At 42.7% G+C, this 22,081-nt stretch overlaps 1 protein-coding gene and 6 non-coding genes across 20 annotated transcripts in view; 6 read left to right on the top strand and 1 right to left on the bottom strand.

Annotated features, from left to right (window-relative positions):
- Positions 1 to 22,081, bottom strand: part of LOC117761758 (glutamate receptor-interacting protein 2-like) — a 206,502-nt gene that overhangs the window by 36,911 nt on the left and 147,510 nt on the right. For 2 of the 14 annotated variants that reach the window (XM_034585965.1, XM_034585968.1), the window contains exon 1: positions 10,484 to 10,647. The exons of the other annotated variants lie outside the window; for them this stretch is intronic. In XM_034585965.1, coding sequence (XP_034441856.1) covers positions 10,484 to 10,538 — 55 coding nt within the window. In that variant the 5' untranslated portion in view covers positions 10,539 to 10,647. Of the gene's footprint in view, positions 1 to 10,483; positions 10,648 to 22,081 lie in introns of those variants that run through there. 14 annotated transcript variants of the gene reach the window in all.
- trnat-cgu lies at positions 11,308 to 11,379 on the top strand. The gene has a single exon. It is a non-coding gene; the product is annotated as a tRNA-Thr (tRNA).
- On the top strand, positions 12,136 to 12,207 carry trnat-cgu. Its single transcript has one exon. It is a non-coding gene; the product is annotated as a tRNA-Thr (tRNA).
- trnat-cgu lies at positions 12,710 to 12,781 on the top strand. Its single transcript has one exon. It is a non-coding gene; the product is annotated as a tRNA-Thr (tRNA).
- Positions 12,970 to 13,041, top strand: trnat-ugu. Its single transcript has one exon. It is a non-coding gene; the product is annotated as a tRNA-Thr (tRNA).
- On the top strand, positions 14,516 to 14,587 carry trnat-cgu. The gene has a single exon. It is a non-coding gene; the product is annotated as a tRNA-Thr (tRNA).
- On the top strand, positions 16,190 to 16,261 carry trnat-cgu. Its single transcript has one exon. It is a non-coding gene; the product is annotated as a tRNA-Thr (tRNA).

The following is a 22,081-nucleotide window of genomic DNA, read 5'->3' as shown; positions in this document are numbered from 1 at the left end:
AGTCTCTTTGACTCGGTTTGACAGCAGCTGCGACAGCGAGGCTGAAGCTGTTGTTCTTGTTGTGGCTCTGAGGGGAGAGGATGTGTCCTACTTTACAACCTCTGCTCCGTCACAGGGGTGGGCCGAGTTAACAATTCATAAGCTCGTTCCCAACTCCTGACAAACCCGACTCCAGAAGTGTCATTAAGTTGCATAATAACGAGGGACAATTACACCACAGCTTAAACACCAACGTCTCTGTGAAGCTTCCTGAGGAAATGTATTTTTTTAATGCTTTTCAGCACCTGCAGCAACATTTTAAACCGGCTTACTATCGACTATATTTGAGTGTCCTGCAAATTACTTCTCCTGGTTTAGAATCTTCTTTAAATTACTTTCACACTCTGTTCCACAGCACAGCCTTCAAGTCGGAAATACACTGTGGCCAAATAACTGCAGTGGTTAGTTCGTATGTTCTCAAGCTGCTGAGGTTTCAGGAGACCGTCGCTGAGCTGAACTGGAGGATTTAATGCTCCATATTTAATTGTAACTGCAAACAACAAGACATTTAGGTCATATGTGCAGTGAATGTGTTTCAGATGCAGTGGGTTATTAGTCGGGGGGGAACTTTTGTCCTTATTTCATGCTCTGAACCACACGTCGTACATAAAGATGTGCGACATGTTTCAACGTCATTCCGCCATCCAGAAATGAATTTTGAATTTAAATACGCAGCACTTCCCCACCGGTAACACTTAGGAATCATTTCTCTTTCCCCAGTGAAATCGAGGCCGTTGTTGTTGTGTCTCTGAGTTTAGCGATCTTCACAGAGGTGTAATAAGTTTAATAATTCATAAGTTGTGGATTCAGTTTTGCTTGAAACCACTTTGGCTGACTGCCTCCTGCTGAGGGGACGTCACAGACATAACGGACCCCGGAGGCTGCTCATCAACACCCCCCTAAACACACAAACACACACAACACAAACACATGCGCACAAACCAACATGCACACGCCTCGAGCTGCAGAGAATGATGCATATACACAAACGGGTTTAATCCACCTGCATATGCAGAGACTTGCAAATACACTGAATACTACAAATGCCAGTCCTCCCCCCCACTAGCACATTTAAGGCAACTTGACCTCTCTCTCTCTCTCTCTCTCTCTCTGCTCTCTCTTCTCCCTCTCTACAGTCGTCTCTCTCTCCTCTCTCTCTCTCTCCTCGTCCTCTACCTCCACAACCTCTGCTGAGGTTTTTCGATGTTTGAGTTTTCAGCTGCTGCAAAACGTGTTTGTCACAACAGGCATTTGGGAGCATAACACATGATCAGTGCTCGCCCTGATATTCTTTATCCACATCAGCTCACTCTGACACATTTTCCTTTTAAAGACCCATTTTCCCGCTGCAGCTCTGATAAATTAACCTCTCCTGGTGAATAATTTGAATGTGATTAGGCTAATGACTGCTGGCGCTGTCAGCTCACTGAAGAGATCGAGCCACAGACGAGGCGTCAGGCCAGATTCTCCTCCTGCGGCGGAGGCGCGGGCATAATGTTTACAGCGCGTGCGTCTTTTCGTGCAGAGATGCTAACGACCTTAGCACGTGCGGCGCAGGTTTGACTGACTTGAAGATGGGTGATATCTGAAGAATCGGAGTGAATAAGAGATAATAGCACGTTTTTCAAAAGGCTGAAGTAAAAACTCCAGGGTGCAGGGTCGTGTTGTTGTGCAGAGAAACACCTGGTAACACCTGTCAGATTCACACCCAGCTTCATCCAGAGACACCTGCTAGGCCTGTGTGTGTGTGTGTGTGTGTCTGTGAGTGTGTATACCTGCATGAAGGAAACACTAACAGACATTTGTCTGACACAGCTTCCAGGATTCCCTCAAGCTTTTTGCTAAACCTTTAATGAGACACGCACATTCACGACCCAAACGTTGCATATACATCTACCTAAGGACCCAGTACATAATATTTTTAAGTAACATGTGACTTTTTAAGGCCTAAAGATGCTTTGGAAACTCTGTAAACACATTCTGGAACCAAACTGACTTCATCTCTGTTGTGCAAAGTATAATTGACCAAAAAATGTTGGAATATCCCTTTAAGGGTTTGTGCTTTGACTTTAGATCTGCGCATATTTTCCCGAGAATCCTCCGAAGCTGCCGCTGAGTCTATTTGCACAGACACACAGTGGAAACACGGACATACATATGCATCGGGTTATTTCACATTTTGCCTCAAGGTCACCGGAAACCTACGAGACAGAGAGGAGGCTGCGGCCGAAAAAACAATAACCCACGAAAACACGACACAAAAGAGACACATCTACAGTATGAGCATGCTCTGACAGATACTCAGGACGATATCACATAATTACACAAACACATTCAGACACACAATCTCTGTTTCCCCTTTATCTGTCTCTGCCTCACGCAAACACACACGCTTGCTGCCAGAGGGCTCTGCTGTGCTCGCTGCAGCCGCGATGACCTTACGTTATCTGCGAGGTGGAGTGACACACACAGCAGACACGCACACGTCGCTCCATTCTGTGTGGACAATAATAATAATACACTTTATTTGTGTAGCACCTTTCGTACAAGAAATGCAGCCTCGAAGTGCTTCACATCTACGGACACGCGTAGCTTAAAGGGCATTTTACATCCACAGCACATAAAAACACGGATCTTACAGGAACACACGTGCACGCTCACACAGAGGCAGAATTCAGATGTGATGTCTCTGTATGCGACAGGGACGTGCATGTGGGGGCGGCCCTGCATTATGATCAAAGTTTCACCTCCCTGTGGTGAACACACACACACACACACACACACACACACACACACACACACACACACACACACACACACACACACGCAGCAGAAAGTGCAGCAGGAATAAGGTCGTGCCACTTTCTGTGAGCAGCGTGCGATGGCTGCGATAACGTCAGTGCAGCAGGACGACACTTTTCAAAGTAAAGGTGCTTAAAAGTGGAGTTTATCTCTGAGTCCTCTCACCGTGGAGCTCCGGAGATCAGAGCTCCGGCCTCACACTTCTCACACACACTCAGATCCTGATTTGTTGTCAGGACACATTACATCCAGGTTGGTTTGGGGTCGGTTTAGTTTGTTGGGTTTTGTTGTTGCTTTCGTCCTCTGTTTGACTTTGTTAATCATCTGCTGTGTCGTGTGTTTCAAATGGACACTGGTGGAAAGAGGGAAATAGACTCAATACAGAACATGACAATGGGGAGTAATTACAATGGCAGGGCCGGTCCCCTTAAAGTCAATCAAGCTGCACCAAACTACACAAACTCATATATATCAGTCCCGTAACTCAGCCTGATTTTTCTCATAAAGATCCATGAATTATTCCCCTTCAACATAAGGTGTTTCTGCAAGAAAATGTGTTCAGTAGTTTTTGTTTAATCCTTCTACCGGTGATTTAAAAAGTGTAGCCTTGGTCACAGCCTCATTAAAGTACTTTAATTAAATTATTGATATGCAGAGGAAGTAGAAACCTACAGGGCATCAGAATAAAAGGTTACATTCAACCTACATTGAAGTTTTTTAATTTAGCATCTAGAGGCCTGTCAGGATTCTGGGAGGAAATAATTGTTTGACTTAACCCGGAGCCACATCAGAGCATAAAGGGTCAAAACTATCATGACGGACCATGTCGAGGAAAAGTGTTCTGACGTTTTGGACACTATAATTAATTTAACCTTTTTTTTTCCAAGCCTCTGAAAGAAGTTAAAACTTGATATTTACAACAGTATTTACAACGAGCAGATTCACAGGTCGGTCCAAATTGAAATGTGTGTTTTCTAATTAAAATAAGTGGGAGAAGGTAAAGTTTGAGCAGTTGAACAAAGCGTCTTTTACAGGACAGTTTACAGCAACACAGGACTTTATGTACTCTTTTCTAGATTTTGTGCCTGTGGGTCATTATTTTTGCAAACATGGCTCAAATAAATATCCTCTATGTTCTTCAACCAGCTCCGGAGATAACGGGGGGTCACAATGTTTTCACACTTTTCATTTTGGGGATCAGAGGCTGTAAAGTTTGGGAATGATCTGCTGAAGTCTCACATGCTTCAAGTGTTCCGAGGTCGTTACTTCAGTTCTGCTGTAAAAATAAAAACTATAAACTTCTGGACGTTAGAGTCACTGTGATCTGTTTCTTTATGTTTGTGTTTCTGTCTCTATTGTCCTGTGCTTATTGTTTCGGTCAGCCGATACTAACAGCCCTCTGGATGACATTTTATTCTTTTTATTTATTTATTTCTTCTTTTTTTTGGTCTGAAGGTTGAAAGAAAACTATTATACGCCTGGAATGGCTTTTTTTTTCTTTTTCTGCCACAATAAATCATAAAAACTTTATTTTCAGGCACAAACAAACACAGTCTGACGTCCTTACAACTATGATGTAGTTTACTGTGAGTAACGTTCTACTGTCCATGTTTATTACTGCAGAACTGGCTGAAGAAGGAACATGAACAGGTTTTTCTGAATAGAACCACATGATTCAAAACTTCTATCATCTGTGTGTTGTTGTTTTTTAAGTTCTACTTCTTGTTTTAGGAACTACAAACAGTAAATTGTGTTTTTGAGCTATCTTGAAGTAACAAGGAGCTCTGGGGATGTAACTACATACTTTTCTCTACTGGATGTTCTGGAAGCACAAACTAGAAAGTCAGTCAGGAAGCGTTAAACCTCCACCATAGGACCAACAGTCCCCTAATGAATCCACAAAAAACTCGAGAAACAAAAACACTAGATCCCACAGCGGCGTTTACTCGAGACGCCAGCTCTCGTCTGAACGCTACGGAGATTTCTGGGTTGTTATGATCGCGTCTGACCCGTAGAATCCCCGGCTGCGTGAAAGATGAACTCCATTCACCAGAGAGTATGTCTGAACACGGTGTCATGAATAAAATAATTCCGTTCCTTATCTAGACGTGCGATTAACTGGGCTCTTCCCTGCATACGACGTCTTTCCACCAAGTTTTGTGTTGATCCGTCAAGTAGTTTTTGTGTAATCCTGCTGACAAACGAATAAATGCAGACGAACACATAAGCTCCATGGCGAGGGATAAACATTTAAACCTGCAGGTATTCAAACCAACCTGCATGTGTGTAACAGCAGAAAGCTTCTTGTTTCCTTCTGTCTCATAATGAAGCTGACATTTTGTTAATGTGCGTTAGACACACGCGAATGAGCTGAAGCTACAGGGAGTGTCCTGTGTTCGGGATGTGCAGCTGCAGGTATTAAAACGTGAAGCCGGCAGATTCTCAGCACAGACAAAAGAAAACACAGGTGATGTGACTGAAAGGAGACAAAGTGCGGAGCTGCAGCCTGTTTCATTTATGTTGAATAAGGCAGTTAAGCCGACACACCATTATAATTAACCAGCTATTCAGTGAAGCACCTTGTAGGCGTCCGAATGCAAAAAGTGTGATGATGAAGAGGTCGGACAGAGACAGAGACAGAGACAGAGACAGAGACAAAGACAGAGACAGCGATAGAGTCAGAGACAGAGTCAGAGACAGAGACAGAGATAGAGATAGAGATAGAGACAGAGTCAGAGACAGAGACAGAGACAGAGATAGACACAGAGACAGAGACAGAGACAAAGACAGAGACAGCGATAGAGTCAGAGACAGAGACAGACACAGAGTCAGAGACAGAGACAGAGTCAGAGACAGACACAGGTGCTGATTCACAGCTACAAGACAGAAAGATTTCCCAGAACAACTGCTGTGAAAAATACGTGGCTGCATCAGGATTTTCTTAAAGGATAAAGTTTTACATCACTTGTGACAAAGTTTCCCACTTTTTTAAATCTCATTTTGTAGAAAAACAATCATTTTCCCCAGAGTTTTACAGCCTCTTTAAAATCTGCAATTATTTCTCAAAATCGATGCCACACACAGAACAGAAGAGCATCACAATGGCGACGGCACTTTATTCAAACATTTGAATCAATAAACAGGTTGTAATCATGTTTCCAGCTGATATCTGTTGATTTCCAGTGGATTTTTCACAACAAATTCCATCAAAAGACCAAAAACTCACAATTTATAGAACTCAGAAGTGTTTTCAGACATATTTTACACCAAAGAGCTGCTTCATCGTCCAAAACCGATTAAAAAACGCATCAATGAGTGAAACTGTAACTTCGGTGACCAGTGGCTTAACGGAGACTTTTATCACAATAACAGATTTTGAGACACTTTTAAACACGAGTGCATTTCCTCACCTGAGCGATCTACACACAGTTAAAACTGTTTGAGACATTTTCCCTCGTTAAACTAAATATAAAATATAAAACGGCTGAATAACCATCGGTTGACGCATGATGTCACGTTACCATTCCAGCAAAGGTGCAGAAAAACTCATGGAGCAGATTAAATCAAATATTGTATTTTTCCTTTTGAGTAACTAAATAACACAAGAGGTGACGGATTATAAGATCATATCGTCTCATGGGAGCCGAGTTTGGAACTTTGCTAAAGTCTCATTCAGTCATTCAAGTGCCAAGACACACAGCGCACATACAACAGTGCAGCAAACCAGAGCTAACACATTGCAGCAGTCTCCTCTCAGTGTGTGTGTGTGTGTGTTTTAATGTGTGCGTGCACATGATTCCATACAAACACACGTGCACGCTCTGAGTTATTGAACGCCAAGTCGTCTGATTGCGGTTATTATGATGCTGAGGGTGCTGAAGATGTGTAATTAGCTATTGTCCACCACAACGCTTGCACACTGACTGTGGTTATCACACGTGGCGACAGACACACAAACACACAAACACACAAAAAAAGAGAAAGCAAAGGGAAAGAGAAAAGACAAAATACCTCATCTGTGCTCACACAACCTCAGCCTGGGAACACACACACACACACACACACACACACACACACACACACACACACACACACACACACACACACACACTCACACACACCACACAAACAAACACACAGCTATCTCTCACCCACACAAACAGCAGCTATGGAAGGAACAAGCAGTAATTAGGATGTTTAATGGTTTCTCTGTTGTGGTTAATTGCAGCCTGTATGGATCTGATGGGGGGGGGGGGGAGCTACAGAGGGGCGAGCTGAAGGGGGGGGGGGGTGTCACCACTGCTTTAGCTCTAATGATCTCATGCTTTTTAAACTTTTTTCTCTGTGTCCTCTCTCTCTTTAACTCTTTCTCTCAAAGGCCTGAACGTTAGAGCTGGTGCGACAAAGTGTTCAGTGGTTTCAGGAGCATCAGTGTGAATCTGGACTCGTCATCTGAAGTCACCTGTGTCAGCATCTTCATCTGAAAACCCTCTAACTTCTGATTTCATGTTTAAAACAAGCGATGCACTGGGTTTGAGAGAAACAGTATTGTTGTAGTTATCATATCATCTTATCTAGACAGTTTAACACTCGGGGGGTTTCAGGGGGAACTGGAGCTAATCCCAATGTGTAAACTCTTTAAAGACACGATGCCTCACTGGGCTAGCTGACACGTCGCAGCCTCTGTTTTCTATGAGGCTAAGTATCTATGCAAATTGGCAACAACTACAGCCAATCAGAGCGGTGGGGTGAGTGAAAGACTCGAGGCATGAGATCTGTAGGTGTCATACACACATTGTATGCGTTGTGTAGTCCATGTCCTGGAGGTGTTGGATTATATATTATATCACTAAATCTTCCATAGTAGGAGGCAAACCTCCCAAAAAACAAGACAAACAACAGACAAGCTTTTGTACATCTCCAAAATGAGGAGAGGCACACACGGGAGGGGGGGGGATCAGCTCGGCAGGTGTACGACAGGAACGGAAAAAAGAAAAAACATCAAAACTGCTTTTGAAGTCGCAGTTTGGTTTCTTGCTGCCGACAACGCCGCGGATCTGACGTGACGCTGAGATAACTCTGCTGACGAGCTTCAGCTGAGGGCCGGCGAGCGGAGGCAGAGACGAAGGAAGGTAATGAGACGTAAGTGGGTTCTGGTGGTGAGAGAACAACAGGAACCTTCATTTGTAAGTCACATGGTTTCATCCTCATCAGCAGCTGCACACTCCTGAACCTGACCGCTGCCTGTAAGCTGCTTCAAGTAAGATACTTATCTAAATGCATAGAAATGTAAATGACAGAGGGAAAAGAATGATATTAGATGAATGTCATTAGAAGGCAGCTTACACTTCACTTTCATTACAATCTATGAAATATTCACGTGCACCTAAAATATTAATCAGGGAGCATGTGCAGTGTGTGTGACTTTAAGTTCAATAAGTTCAAACCCATGTGTGCTGCCGTCACGCCTGTGATCAGAGACGTCCTCCTGGAGGATGATGGTTTGCAGCATGCTGAGTGAAATGCACTTTGCAGAGGAAGTGCAGAGGAAAAACTGCCGGCGTCATGCACAGCTGATGATAACATCGGAAATGCTGGCTGCCCCACGACGGTCGATATGGAACTCTCAGCGCGGTCGGCCCGGTAATGCTCAGAAAATGAAGTGGATCAAGCCGAGCGCTCGGCACAAAGCCAGCGCGGCGATGAAGCCCTCGATCCTTCATTTATTCTCCATTTCTCCTCTGCTGGGATTTTATGTGCTCGTCTCCTCAACGGTAATAAAGAGATTTAATCAATCTCCAACTACAATGCAAACGGCACGAGAAGTAATGAACTATATTTTGCACTTTCAGTCTCGAAAGTTATAATGCCAAGAAAAATATAGACCAAGTTCAGTTATGTGACTGCAGAGAGGAGTGTTTCCTTCAAGCCCTCGTAACAAGGGCAGCTACGATTTAACAAAACATAAATATGAGACATTTAAAGTGTCGACACGAAGCTGCGAGAAGGAAACGCAGCAGCTTTGTTATCAGCTCCGTTACCAGAGTCTCTGGGGCCATTTTAGAGTAGAGTAGCTCCCACTATGCTCACTGGTGCATAAAATAGGATGGAGCTCACCTTATTAATGCCACTGATGCATCTCACTAACTCCACTGCAGCGTATTATAAATGCACAGATTCAAAGAAACTTCATGCTGGGATCCTGTAGTTTTGAGGCTTTACTCTGAAGGTGTGTGGAGACAGTCTGTGGGAATCAAACCACCGGGACGTCACCCGTTCGTTCGGTTCTGAAGCCTCAAGTTTGACACCGGAAGTGGACATATTGGGAGGAGTGGTGGGTGGAGCTGGGGGACGTTGTACTGAAGACGACTTGAAACTAGATTATAAACTCCTTAGGAAAATGTTTACTGACGTTATAAATCGAATACGTTGAGTCATTTCATCGAGCTGAAAAAACTATGAAGATATTTTGATCATGTGATGTGTAATACGTAAATAACAAGCCTGCTACGATAATGGTGGAGTGGGAGTTTTTCTCTTATCCAGTACATAACCAGCAACACGTATCTGAGGCAGGAGCAGTACCGGGTCTGAACCACTAGAGGCGTTTCACATATGGACGTTCAACAGGGACCAAGTCAAAGTGTCGCCTTCTTTAGCTACGACGGTCTGAAGAGATAAACACGACACATACAACCTTAAATCAAAACTAAGATTTACTAGAGGTTAAACTCCTGAACTCCAAAGACTTGTGATTGATTTGTCATTGAAAACAAATGTGTCAAGGTTTGAATCTGTGCAACATGTACGGATTCAGAGAAGTTTACAGGGCTGTTGTGTTTACTTATATATTCTTTTATTTTACTTTTCCTTTGCCTCCAAACGTCCTCAACGAATCAGTTTGATGATGTGGTTGAGATGTGGGAGTGGTTCACCACATCTACAACCAACACTCACCCAAACCCCCACAGAGACAGTTGACTCATCACAGCTTCATCAGCTTCAATCAAGCTCTGGGAAAAACCTACAAATTTAACATTTACTAAAGAAACAGACTTTTTATTAAATCTAAATTGATGCTTTCAGCAAATGTAAAATGTTTTATTTCCCTGATTTGCATTTTAACCTGCATCATTTGACACCTGCCATCTCTTAAAGCTGGATTAAAACCTACCTGTGCATGAGGCTCAGTGTCATAGCTGCTGGAAGTGTACAATGGGCTACGAGCATAAAAAGAGCTGTGATTGGTCGGCTTTGAGCTGCTCGAGTTTTCTTCTACGTCTTTCTCGTACCGTCAAAGAGAGAATGTAAATATGTATCTACACCTGAGGCAGCTATGGAGAAACAATAACACTGCATACAGAAATCCAAAGACTTTCCAAAAGAAATACATAAAATAAAATAAAATCTTGTCCAACTATGTGAAAATGACCAGAGGAAAAAGGCACAAAAACCCAAAGTTCATCAGTAAAACACAGAAGCAACTTGATGCCACAGGACCTCCATGCAACGTCTGCCTGACAAGGGGATTTCTGGGAAGTGTAGTTCAGAACGCCACGTAAAAAAAAAAAGAGCTGAAGACAAATGAATAACTAAGAGCTCAGTCTCTCTGTCCAATGACAGAATTTCCCCTCGCACTCACCCACACTGTTTGCCCCCACGTCCCTCCTCAGACCGCAAAACATGACAGCAGACATGGAGTTTTCCTTACGAGAGTAACATCCACAGAGGAGGAGAGAGAGAGAGAGAGAGAGAGAAACAAACAGACGGTAAAAAGAGAAGAGGAATTAAAAAAAACGGAGAAAGAGACAGAGGAGGGAGAGATGTGGACTGCCGAGCGCACGGGGAACACAGTGGCGATGATAAGAGATGACTGGCGCTTACGTTACGACCGCTCACCCCCGTAGAGAGAGACAGAGAGAGAGAGAGAGGGAGGGAGAGAGGGAGAGAGAGAGAGAGAGAGAGGGGGAGAGAGAGAGGGGGAGAGAGATAGGTACATATTGAAAGGGAAGGAAGAGAGAGAGAGAGAGAGTGGGATGAGCTTAGGGGGAGGAAGTGTAAGAGTGAGTGAGTTAAGGGACTGCGAAAAAAAAGATATGTGTTGCCAATTGCATGTTTATTGATCGTAGCTGACATGAAATCTGAAACCACAACTTAAGGAGGTATTCAGTGTGGGGCTTCATCTAGTTAAGGAGGCACGGTGGCCAAGCGGTAAGGCGTTGGTCTCGTAAACAAAAATATCATTGGTTCAATCCCCATCCGTACCTGTAAGATATGTTTTCATTGTGATGTATGTGATCTACTGTCAAGGAGGCTGCTGGTGATAATATGGAATGGTGGTCAAGCAGAGAGATCATGGGTTCGATACCCATCCATACCTTTATGATGTGTTTCCATTAACACCAGATCAAGTTAAGGTGATTAATAAGAAATGAAAGAGGAGTGTATTCAGATCCCAAAATAGGTGGCATGGTGGCCAAGTGGTAAGGCGTTGGTCTCGTAAACCAAAAATCATGGGTTCAATCCCCATCCGTGCCTAAAAATCATCATCTGTGAGAGTTATGAGTTGCAGGTCATTAAAAAATTATGATTCTTGGTCTGAAAGATCCACATTTTAAGGCACGGCCTTCTTTCTGGTATATTATAAAAAAATTATATTTACATTTCGGACTTGTAGGCTCAACCCGCCTTGACAATAAATAGTGTCATCCCAATAAACACGATTCATCTATTTTTAATATGAGAGGTTAAATGTGTTTTAAAGGAGGAATGAGCGAGGAGGATGAGAGGGAGACGGATCGAGAGAGAATGGGCACAAAAGAAGGGATTGAATGCTCGAGGGTAGAAGAGTGAGATAGGGGGTGTGTGGAGGTATGAAAGGAGAGAGCCGTGATAAGATAGAGAGACCAAAAGAGCGAGAGAGAGAGAGAGAGAGAGGATGTTTCCAGACATCCCACTTCTCCTCCTCCAGCTTCTCTCCACATTTATAAAACCATTCTGCTGATGCTATTATCCGCAGCAGCTTCCAACCAACCAGCATCTCAATGTGGCAGCTTCTCCCTTACAGAGAAAAATGGGGTATTTGGTATTTTGTGGTATTTTTGGAAATATCAATCATTCACTGACATGACACAATTTAAAATGTGGAGATAATTTACTTACTAATTCTACCTCTTAACAGATTCATATTTTGTGTACGTGCGAGTACATTCGTCTCTTACATGTGTACAATCATTTGTGCAATAGGAACTGAGCTGATTGGTGGAAGCTTAATTTCAGTTTGACTAACACACGGGCGTGGTGGCCAAGTGGTAAGGCGTTGGTCTCGTAAACCAAAGATCATGGGTTCAATCCTCATCCACGCCTTGAAGAATCATTAAATATGTGATTTGCAATAAAGGATAAGACTCGGTGTTCATCTCAAATCATAACGGTATTTAGTTTGCACTGTGAGGAGAACATATGAAGACAGCGTTTATTAGTCCGACCTCTTCTGGCTTACAAGAGCAACACTTGACATTTTAGTCATAGCTCAACTTCATACTCTAAACATGTTCAAGTTGGGCCTGTTGAGATCATGCAGAGTGTTCTGTATGTGGCGTGGTGGCCAAGTGGTAAGGCGTTGGTCTCGTAAACCAAAGATCATGGGTTCCATGCCTTAGTTTCCAGTGAATCTTCATTGAAGGAGTAGCTCCCTGATTTGCAGTTGAGGAAAAGATACTGTCAAACTCTGAGGTTTGTCTCAAATCAAGACAAAAGCAACAATTTTGTCCATATGGATTCAAATTTTTAGTCATATGCCATCAATTCTTAAATTACAACAAGTTCAAGGTCAGCCTGTTCAGATGACGTAGGGGGTTCTACAGGTGGCGTGGTGGCCAAGTGGTAAGGCGTTGGTCTCGTAAACCAAAAATCATGGGTTCAATCCCCATCCATGCCTTAAAATCATCATCTGTGAGAGTTATGAGTTGAAGGTCATTAAAAAATTATGATTCTTGGTCTGAAAGATATTTTTCCAACCAGAAGAACTGTTTTATGTCATATTCCAATTTTAGACACAGCACATCTTCATACACCAGATCATGTTCAACGTGGCGCTGTTAAGATCATGTCAGGGATTGAGTAGTTGGCGTGGTGGCCAAGTGGTAAGGCGTTGGTCTTGTAAACCAAAGATCATGGGTTCAATCCCCATCCATACCTGTATAATGCTCATGCACCATAAAATATGCAGTCAAGCTACCTTCCAAATACAATCATCTGCCAAAAGAGGCCAGTAAATTACAAGATGAATGAAAATGGACAACATTGGAATCTTTATGGTACTGTTCCTAGATGAAAGGAAAGATATCGCTTCCACTTTTTGTCTTTTTATGTTAAATTTGATGAATGTCCATAAACAGGCTTCATCTGGTCCAGCGTCGCTTCCCCTTTTTGTCCCGATGGAGAAATACATCAACTCACTGTACATAGAAAATCTTTCTGGCTGTACCATTAGTACCATTTTCTTTCTTTCACGCTCTTCTAATAATTTTCACATGCCCTCCGTTCCCCCCCCCCCCCCCTTGCACTCTAATCCTCTTTTCCTCCTCTTACCCTCCATCTCTCTTCTGAGTAAAGTAGCTGCTTCAGGTTCTTTTCCTGGCACACTGTCAAAAATCATTAAAACAAAATACAAAAGCACAGACGAAAAAAAAACAACCAAATCAAACATGTACACGCATGCACAAATGTCTTGAACACACACACACACACACACACACACACACACACCCTAATCTGTCTGCTGGCTGGGTGAGCGGGCAGAGACACTAATAACCCTCGTTATTACTCGCTCTCCCTCATAGTCATGGAGGCCGCCCGCCCGCCCGCCCGCCCTGCGCTGCCTGACCTACTTTCCTCCCACATCCCAAACAGCTCAACCCAACATCTTTCCATCAGCAGAGGGTCTGAGTCACATCGTTCAATCTACTCCAGCGACGAATCACTCAACAGCTGATGTCAGCGAAGCATGCGACCGTGCAAAAGGGCTTTTTCCTGTGCGTGTTCGAGTGGTTAGAATAAGACGTGCTTTAATATCACAAGTGTCAGGTAGAGACACATGTTAAGAGCCGGCTCGATAGTCTGCCTGACAGCGGACACCTGCTGCCGCCGAGGGCAATCTGACGATGGGCAAGTGATTCGGAAACCAACGAAATGCACTCGAGCAAATATACAAAGTGAAGGTGGACGAGCTCCGCCCCCCATTCCTCCAAATATGGTCATTTCTGGTTTCAAAAGACGAGATGGCGCTGGACAAAATGCCCAAAACCAAACGGCAGCTCACAAACCAATAGGTGACGTCACGGTCAGCTGCCAATATGATTACATATAGCGTTACTTAGCTTTCTTTATTATTATGAGAGAGTACACAGAATATAAACAAGCGCAGTGACAGGAATCGAGAGCGTGAAAACAGAAACTGAGGGTGAAAAATTATCTTTCACTTTAGTTTTGGCCGCTCGCTCCCGTTTTCATCTGCTCGCTCTCTCTTTGAAAATTCTACTCGCTCTCAATATATTTTTCCAACCAGAAAAACTGTTTTATGTCATATTCCAATTTTAGACACAGCACATCTTCATACACCAGATCATGTTCAACGTGGCGCTGTTAAGATCACGTCGGGGGTTGTGTATGTGGCGTGGTGGCCAAGTGGTAAGGCGTTGGTCTCGTAAACCAAAGATCATGGGTTCAATCCCCATCCATGCCTGTATAAAGCTCACGCACCATGAAATACTCCTCCTCCTTGCCAAACTGTAATGATCAATCATAAGTAAATATAGCAACAGCTTCTCAAAGACATACAGGGACAATATCAGGTTTCACAACTTCACTAAACATAGAGTCTCTCTTCATCTTTAGTTCAACAGCTGTTAAGAAGAACAAATAATTGTTCACGCTGCTTCTCCGGCTGAACATTTATTTCAACCCTTGGAAGCAAAGCATTCAGGTTTGAAAGCTAACCCATATTGTGTGCAGCAGTGTGTTGTTTCTCCAATGAATCTGAGTTGTGTATTTTCACAGTGAGCAGGAGGCCGTGACGATGAGGAGGTCGGACCATTTGCAGCACAATTAGCAAAAGAGAATGAGGCAGCTGAAAATGCATCAGTGGGTTTAGAGTTAAAAAAAAATCCATGCATGCACACACACACACACACACACACACACACAGACAGACACACACACTTTAATCAGCCAAATTCGATGCATCAAATCTTGAATAATTACACAGAAATTACAAGATGAAGTCTCTTATGTCTCCGTCACATTCAACTTTACAGTCACGACGACTCGCTGATGATTCTCGTCTCAAATTGACCAAAACTGAGATTCTGAGTTTCAAGGAAACACAGAAAAAAAACTATACAAGCAAGAAGCTTTTGAATTTAAAGACATTAGTTATTTTGTGTTTGTGTCTTCAGTTATTTTTTTCCCACATTCTGTAGAAAGTGCTTCTGTCTGGATATAAAAGACGGCGGCAGCAGAGAGTGACGGGAAAAGAGAAGAGGAAAATGTTGATATGTAAAAACTGAAAGATTTACAACTTACGTAGTTTTAAGAAATATTTTGTAAATGTTTGTTTTTATCTAAATGTTTTATGTGTTTATTCAGCTTCATTCTTGTCCAACGGGGAAGAAGTGGAGACGAGTCGTCCGTCTCCTTATCTGCAGTCTGTGATTCAACCCCACAAAACATGTCTCCCTCCAACATAATACATGAAAACCCCCATGTCTGCAGCTGATTATTAAAATCTGATATGATCTGTCAAAGCAGTGAGTTCTAATCAGAGGGCAGCCAGAAATATCCCTGTTTTTCTGTTTGGATGCAAATGAAACTCATATTAAACTGCACAATGGAATATTGCTGTGTAGAAAAAAAGAAAAAAGCCTGAAGTCACAGTGATGAACACAATTTTGTCCTTTTCTTTCTCAGAGTTGTTGGCTGAGCAAACTTTGAGGATCGAAGTGCTTGAGACTGTGTGAGTCACTGTTTTGTTGTTTTAAGAGAGAGAAAGAGAGAGATCGTCCTGGACTGAAACCAAACTCTGCCCTTTGTGTTGACCTGATGGCCAAGTGGTAAGGCATTGGTCATGGGTTCAATCCCCATCCATGCCCTTGTTTCCATTGAATAATCATTGAATGTTTAGCTATGTGATTTGCAATTGAGGATAAGTTACTCTCTAACTCTGAAGTTTCTCACAAATCAAAACAAGAGCAACACTTCTCCATATGGACGGAACTTTTATTCATACCACAACTTCATACACTAGAACAAGTCCAACCTGGTCATGTACAGATCATGAACTGCATGTGGCGTGGTGGCCAAGTGGTAAGGCGTTGGTCTCGTAAACCAAAGATCATGGGTTCGATTCCCATCCATGCCTTTATAATGCAAATGCTAGTAACCACAACACTTTCCAAACCGAAGTCTGAGACGGTCACCCAGCGGCAAACCTCTCCTGTTTGCTTCCAATAAATAAATCATTCGCTTCCTGTGTGTGTTTACCTTTAGTGAACTTTGACCCACAACATTCGTACGTCTGGCCGTGGCCTCCCTCAACAGGACAGAAGCTGCTCGGGGTCAAACCAGCTTCTAAAGACAATCACCTGCTGTATTAACTTGCTTATTCACCAAGCAAGATTAAAGACATTTTAGTGTAACACTTGATATTGATTTCAGATGCTCGAATCGTCCTGCACTTTGCTGCGTGTCGCCCCCCCCCCCCATTCTATCTGTCCTGTGGCCCTCACATTCTAAATGTGTGTCTGATGGTGAAGAGCAGGGTTTGTGATGTCACCCAGGGTAACGGACTACGGGGAAAAGTGTTAGTTGTCAGTGTGGCCTCACAACTTTAAGAAGACAAAGGTGTGTGTGTGTGTGTGTGTGTGTGTGTGTGTGTGTGTCTTTCCTCAAGGCTCTGGCAGAGAGAAGAAGGAAGGAGTGAAACAGAGAGATAGGAGGAAGGAGGCAAAAGAAGCATTCACGTAAATGAGTCATGTCAGCTTGTTCCTCCAGACACACACACACACACACACACACACACACACACACACACACACACACACACACACACACACACACACACACACACACACACACACACACACACACACACAGTCTCCAGACACTTGAGATCACATTGTATATTACACATGGTCAGAGCTTTTCTCATCTTGTTTCTGTGTCTAGTTTACTCTCCGCTCTCTCGCTCTCCTTCCCTCGCTCTCTCTCTGCTCCTGTGGGTTTCAAGTGCAAATGAATCCACACTCCGAGGATTATGGGTAAGTACTTTAAAGTGGCAAGTGATGGCCTCCTGTGGCTCGGTGCGGAGAACACACACACACACACACACACAGACACGTTAACAAAGACACGCACATCCGCTCACTCACACACACAGTGGGCAGCTGATTAAGATGCACACATGTCTAGACATGGTCAGACCTTGCATACACACAAACGCCCACGCACAGACTCACAAAGATCAACAACCTGATCTGCACACACACATTTTCTGTCTCTCGATCAGAGTGAAGGATCCATTCAACACATGGATTGTATAAAACTATCACGTAGCTTCATATATATATATATATACTATATTTACCGCTGTACAAAAGATCCTTGGAATCCCTCTCAATTTAAAGTAACAGATATACAAAGCGGTCACCCGAATAATCAAGGTTAAGTAAGTAAGTATAAGTAAATATGAAAATTTACTTAAAATGCTACATGGAAATATCTAGGAAATATTGATAGATATGCAAATATAACACGTGGCATGTGATTAAAATGATTAATCTTAATGAAGAAATAATTTAAACATGTAAAAATCTACATATCATGTATAAATCATTTCTTCTGTATAGAAAGCTAAACGTTGAATCCGGCAAATGAGGTTGTGGTTTGTTTGGAATGAATAAAAGATAAACACAAATATATACAACTGGGGGGGGGAAACAACACGAGTGCCCTTTCTATCATGGTTCATGTGGTAAAAACAAGATAATGTGCACGACATCATTAAAACGACAACATACACTCAGCGAGCACTTTATTAGGGACACGCCACTATTACTCTGTAGTTTCCTCTTCTGCACAAAAACAGCTTCAGTTCTTCATGGAATTGAATCGATGTTGAAAACTCTCCTCTGAGATTCTGCTTCACATGAACTGGGTTGTATAGTTCCTGCAGATTTTACCGGCTGCACATCTCAGGTTCTTCCACATCACCGAGGTTCTACTGCATGAACGTCTGGTGACAGCGGAGGTCTCTGAAGATATGGAGAACTATTCTGCTACAAGTCTCCTTTAACTGATGGTAGATTGTGTCCATGAAGGGATGAAGATGGTCAGAAGAGACTGTGGTATTCAAACCATGATCTACTGGTTTACAGGGACCACCACCAGCAGCCTGGTCTGATGCCAAATTCTGATCTGCAGCAGAAATCCAGACTCATCAGACCAGGCTTAGTTCTTCCGATGGTTTTTGACTCTGTGTCACCACAGCCTCAGATTCATGTTCTTGTTTTGTGGAACCTGACGTGGTCTCTGCTGCTGCACTGCATCAACCTCAAGGTTAAACGTGTTTGTGCTCACCACAGCTGTAAAGTATCACAGTCTCCAGCTCCAACCAGTCTGACCATTCTCCTCTGACCTCTCACTTTAACTGGTTTTCTGCTGGCAAATGATTCACTGATCAGATAATTGCCTGGATAAGCAGGAGTGCAGGTGTTCCTAATAAAGTGCTCGGAGAGAGAGCAGAGAACCAGGCCATTATTTAAGAACTGAGACAAATTCATTCTTAAAAAATGGTGATGACGCTGTTGGTATTTCCTGCAGGTTATTAACTGTGGGCCATAGAGGGCAGTGTTACAAAGGTCAGCAACACAATAAAAGGAAATAGCTGCTATAAAAAGTCCACAATTTAATGTGCTATTAAAATGAAATAGTTCCTGAACGGAAATAAAGGTTACGTTCACAACAAAGCATCACAGCGTTTGTTTGTCCTTTTATTGCTTTTGTGTTTCAAAGAAAATAACCATTTTTAAATATGTATGATCAAATGTGTGTCTGTCTCTATGACCCATTTTAATTTACTGAAGCCCTGCCTCCCTTTCCCTGCCTCCGAATCCTCCCTCGTTTCTCTCTGAGTGTATATCTCCCCCTGCTGTGCGTCTTCATTCTATCATTTTAATAACACGCGGCACCGCAGGACACAAATGAGGACAGATGGAGACGGAAAAACTGTCTGAGAGCAACGCAAGAGACAGAGGAGGAAAAACTGAGGAAACAGGAGCAGAGTAAATAGAGAGAGAGAGAGAGAGAGAGAGAGAGAGAGAGAGAGAGAGAGAGAGAGTGAAGCCCTATATAGAGATATTTATACAATATATTTTATTGTTTATTGCGTCATTACCAACGACTCAACAAACCACAGCACATCTCCAAGACATTATTTCATCATAACTAAAATCTGAATAGAGAAAATGAGACGGATGGAAAATCTGTGTATTATTCATGCAATGAAATGAAAGCTTGTTTGTTTATACCAAAAAACTGGGCGATGGTTCAAATTTAGTTTTTTTATGTGATCAATTTGTGAGGCTGGGAATATTATTCTGTCACAATCATTTAGTATATTTTAAGATTATTTATTGAGTCGTGTGCAGAGCTTTTTGTAAACAGTCCACGGTGCAGAGTGAAGTTAGGAAACTTTGCGCTCATCCTACCTGGTTTATCTACAGTGAAGTCATTATTTACATATTTTGTTTTGCACCGATTTTATAGTCAGTGTTTTTCTTTCTGAATTTGCTTTATTGCTGTTGATGTTTGGCTCATGTATAAGTTTGAGTGATTTACTGAACTTTACGAGAAGACAGACAGACAGTGGAATCAGTAGGTAGATTAATTACTTTTGGATAATATCATGTTAAAAGTCTAAGAATTTAATATTTATTATTGAACTGCTACAGTTGATTATAACATAGTACTTGGGGGCACAGAGCCGGGGATAAAATAAATATATACAATGTGCAATTAGGGCAAATAACAGGAACATAGAGGATAACACATGGAGACATTAAGAATAAAACAGAGGAAGATTAAACCAAACCTGCAAGAGAGAATTAGAGAAGAGACAAGAGCAGAAAACCTGCTGTAAATGAAGAAAACGGAGAGAGAGATGAAATGAGAAGAGACAGACGAGCGGAGTGGAGTGAAAATCAGCAGCTTTCTGACATCGCAGGCAGGAAGCCGGGCGAGTTTGAAATGCAAATTAACCCTAAATCTGTTTTCGGCTCTTCCTCAGTGGAATCGCAGCTTTCTGCTGTGCCAGCTACCTCACCTGTCACTCCTCGCCTAATTCACTCTCTCATTTCAGCCTCCGCTCTGCCTCTTATATCACCGCTGCCTTTCTCCTGCAGGATTCAGGTTGCCAGGTTTGGATCACACACATAGAAGAAGCAGGTTTCTTTCTCGTCTCTCTTGTTGTGATTAATTCTCTCCACAGAGTTTTAATGACTCAAAGAATCCTGTGATTTATCACTAATCTGCAGCATTTGTTTACCACTGCTGCTCCTGACACAAGCTTTTTTATAGAAGGTGGGAAAAACTGCAAATGCAAATAATAAGAATAAACCATATGCATGATGTGAAAATCACCACAGACAGACTGACCTACATTAAAGAGCTTAAATCCAACACATAGGTCAGAATCTGAGACAGGTTTCTGTCTGTGAACCTCAAACTGAGGTGTTTGTCTTTGACTCACGAAAACACTGCATGTAGAAAAACGAGATGTGGGATAAAGAAACCAAAGTAACACCCAGTATCCAGCCCAGCCTCCGTTCTCAGGGTGTTTTGATCTGTTAGTTTTGGTTTCACATTGTAAATTAGGGACTAAAGAATGTTGTCTGACATACGAACTTCCTGTCGTCATCATCTACGTGGGCGGAGTCTACCTATACTTGACTCTGATTGGGTTGTAGACGGCGTTCATTGCCATGGTAACATCATGACGGTATTACTAGCAGCATCAGCACCTTCAGGCGCAGTACTCCACAGTACTCCACAGTACTCCACAGTACTACAGTTCTCCACAGTACTACAGTACTACAGTCCTCCACACAAGTTCAAATGCATCAAATAAACGTCTTCTAGGTTCAAACATTATATCGTCGGAGGTGAAGACTGCAGCTGCTTCCTCTTCTATTTCTTCTTCTATTGTTTAATGCTGTCTCTACTTCCTACCATTGGTCCAAAAGTCTGAATATTTCATTGCAGTGTTTTCACAGTGAAAAGAGCTGCAGGTTGAGTTGGATCCTGACTGAGACCAGCTCAGTCCCAGCTTCCTGCTCCGTCCCTCTGCACCACCACAGCGTCTGAATGCTCAGGGAGGAAAGTCTCACTCACATCCTTCTATTCCTTCTAAATTCAATTTTATTCTAACTTGCTAATTCTCTCTTGCTTCTCGATACGTCTCTCATGGTCTGATGAGCCGTCAGAGAAATATCAAAACTGCTATAGGAATAAAATCCATGAGCACACATGATCTACGGACAGACACATGTCTCAATCTTATTCTATTCTCTTCCTTGATCTTTTTCCTCTTCGCATATAAGTGCAGAACATCGTGTTCAATCTTACTTTCCCACAAACTTTGAAACATTTCCTCCCAAAACCCTCATCTCAGTTTCTTTTTCTTTTTTGTTTGCGGCACTGGTGTGATGTTTTTTTTGCACTTCACTTTTTTCCCTTATTCCCCCACATCTTCACTTCCTGTAACCTAGTTCTCAACAGTCTGACTAAAAATATCATCGTGTTTTTATGACTCAAAAACAGGGCGATAATCTCCGGCAGGCTCCGGAATATCAGACGTGCAGATTCTCCACTGGTGCTCAGATGTATTCCACCCTGGGTGTTTCTGTGAGTGATGGTTTATGGTCTATTATGAAACTCTGTGGGGAGTCAGGGTGGATGTTGGGGCAAATCAAATCTCCACCAGTGACAGTTTGTTCCCAACAGACGAGGCTGTTTCTTTAAACTATTTTCATGAAGTAAATCAGAAGTACACATATTTGGAGGAGTGTGTGTGTGTTGGGGGGGGGCTGACTGTATTGAAGAAGAAGTGTAATTAGAGATTTGAGAACATCGGGTGTTTAAAAAGATGGACGACACAAGATCTCCCCAAAAGTGGCGTGTCGAT

Source organism: Hippoglossus hippoglossus, chromosome 5, assembly GCF_009819705.1.
Source record: "Hippoglossus hippoglossus isolate fHipHip1 chromosome 5, fHipHip1.pri, whole genome shotgun sequence".
Classification (NCBI taxonomy): Eukaryota; Metazoa; Chordata; class Actinopteri; order Pleuronectiformes; family Pleuronectidae; genus Hippoglossus; species Hippoglossus hippoglossus.
This window is presented reverse-complemented; position numbering and strand designations above follow the sequence as displayed.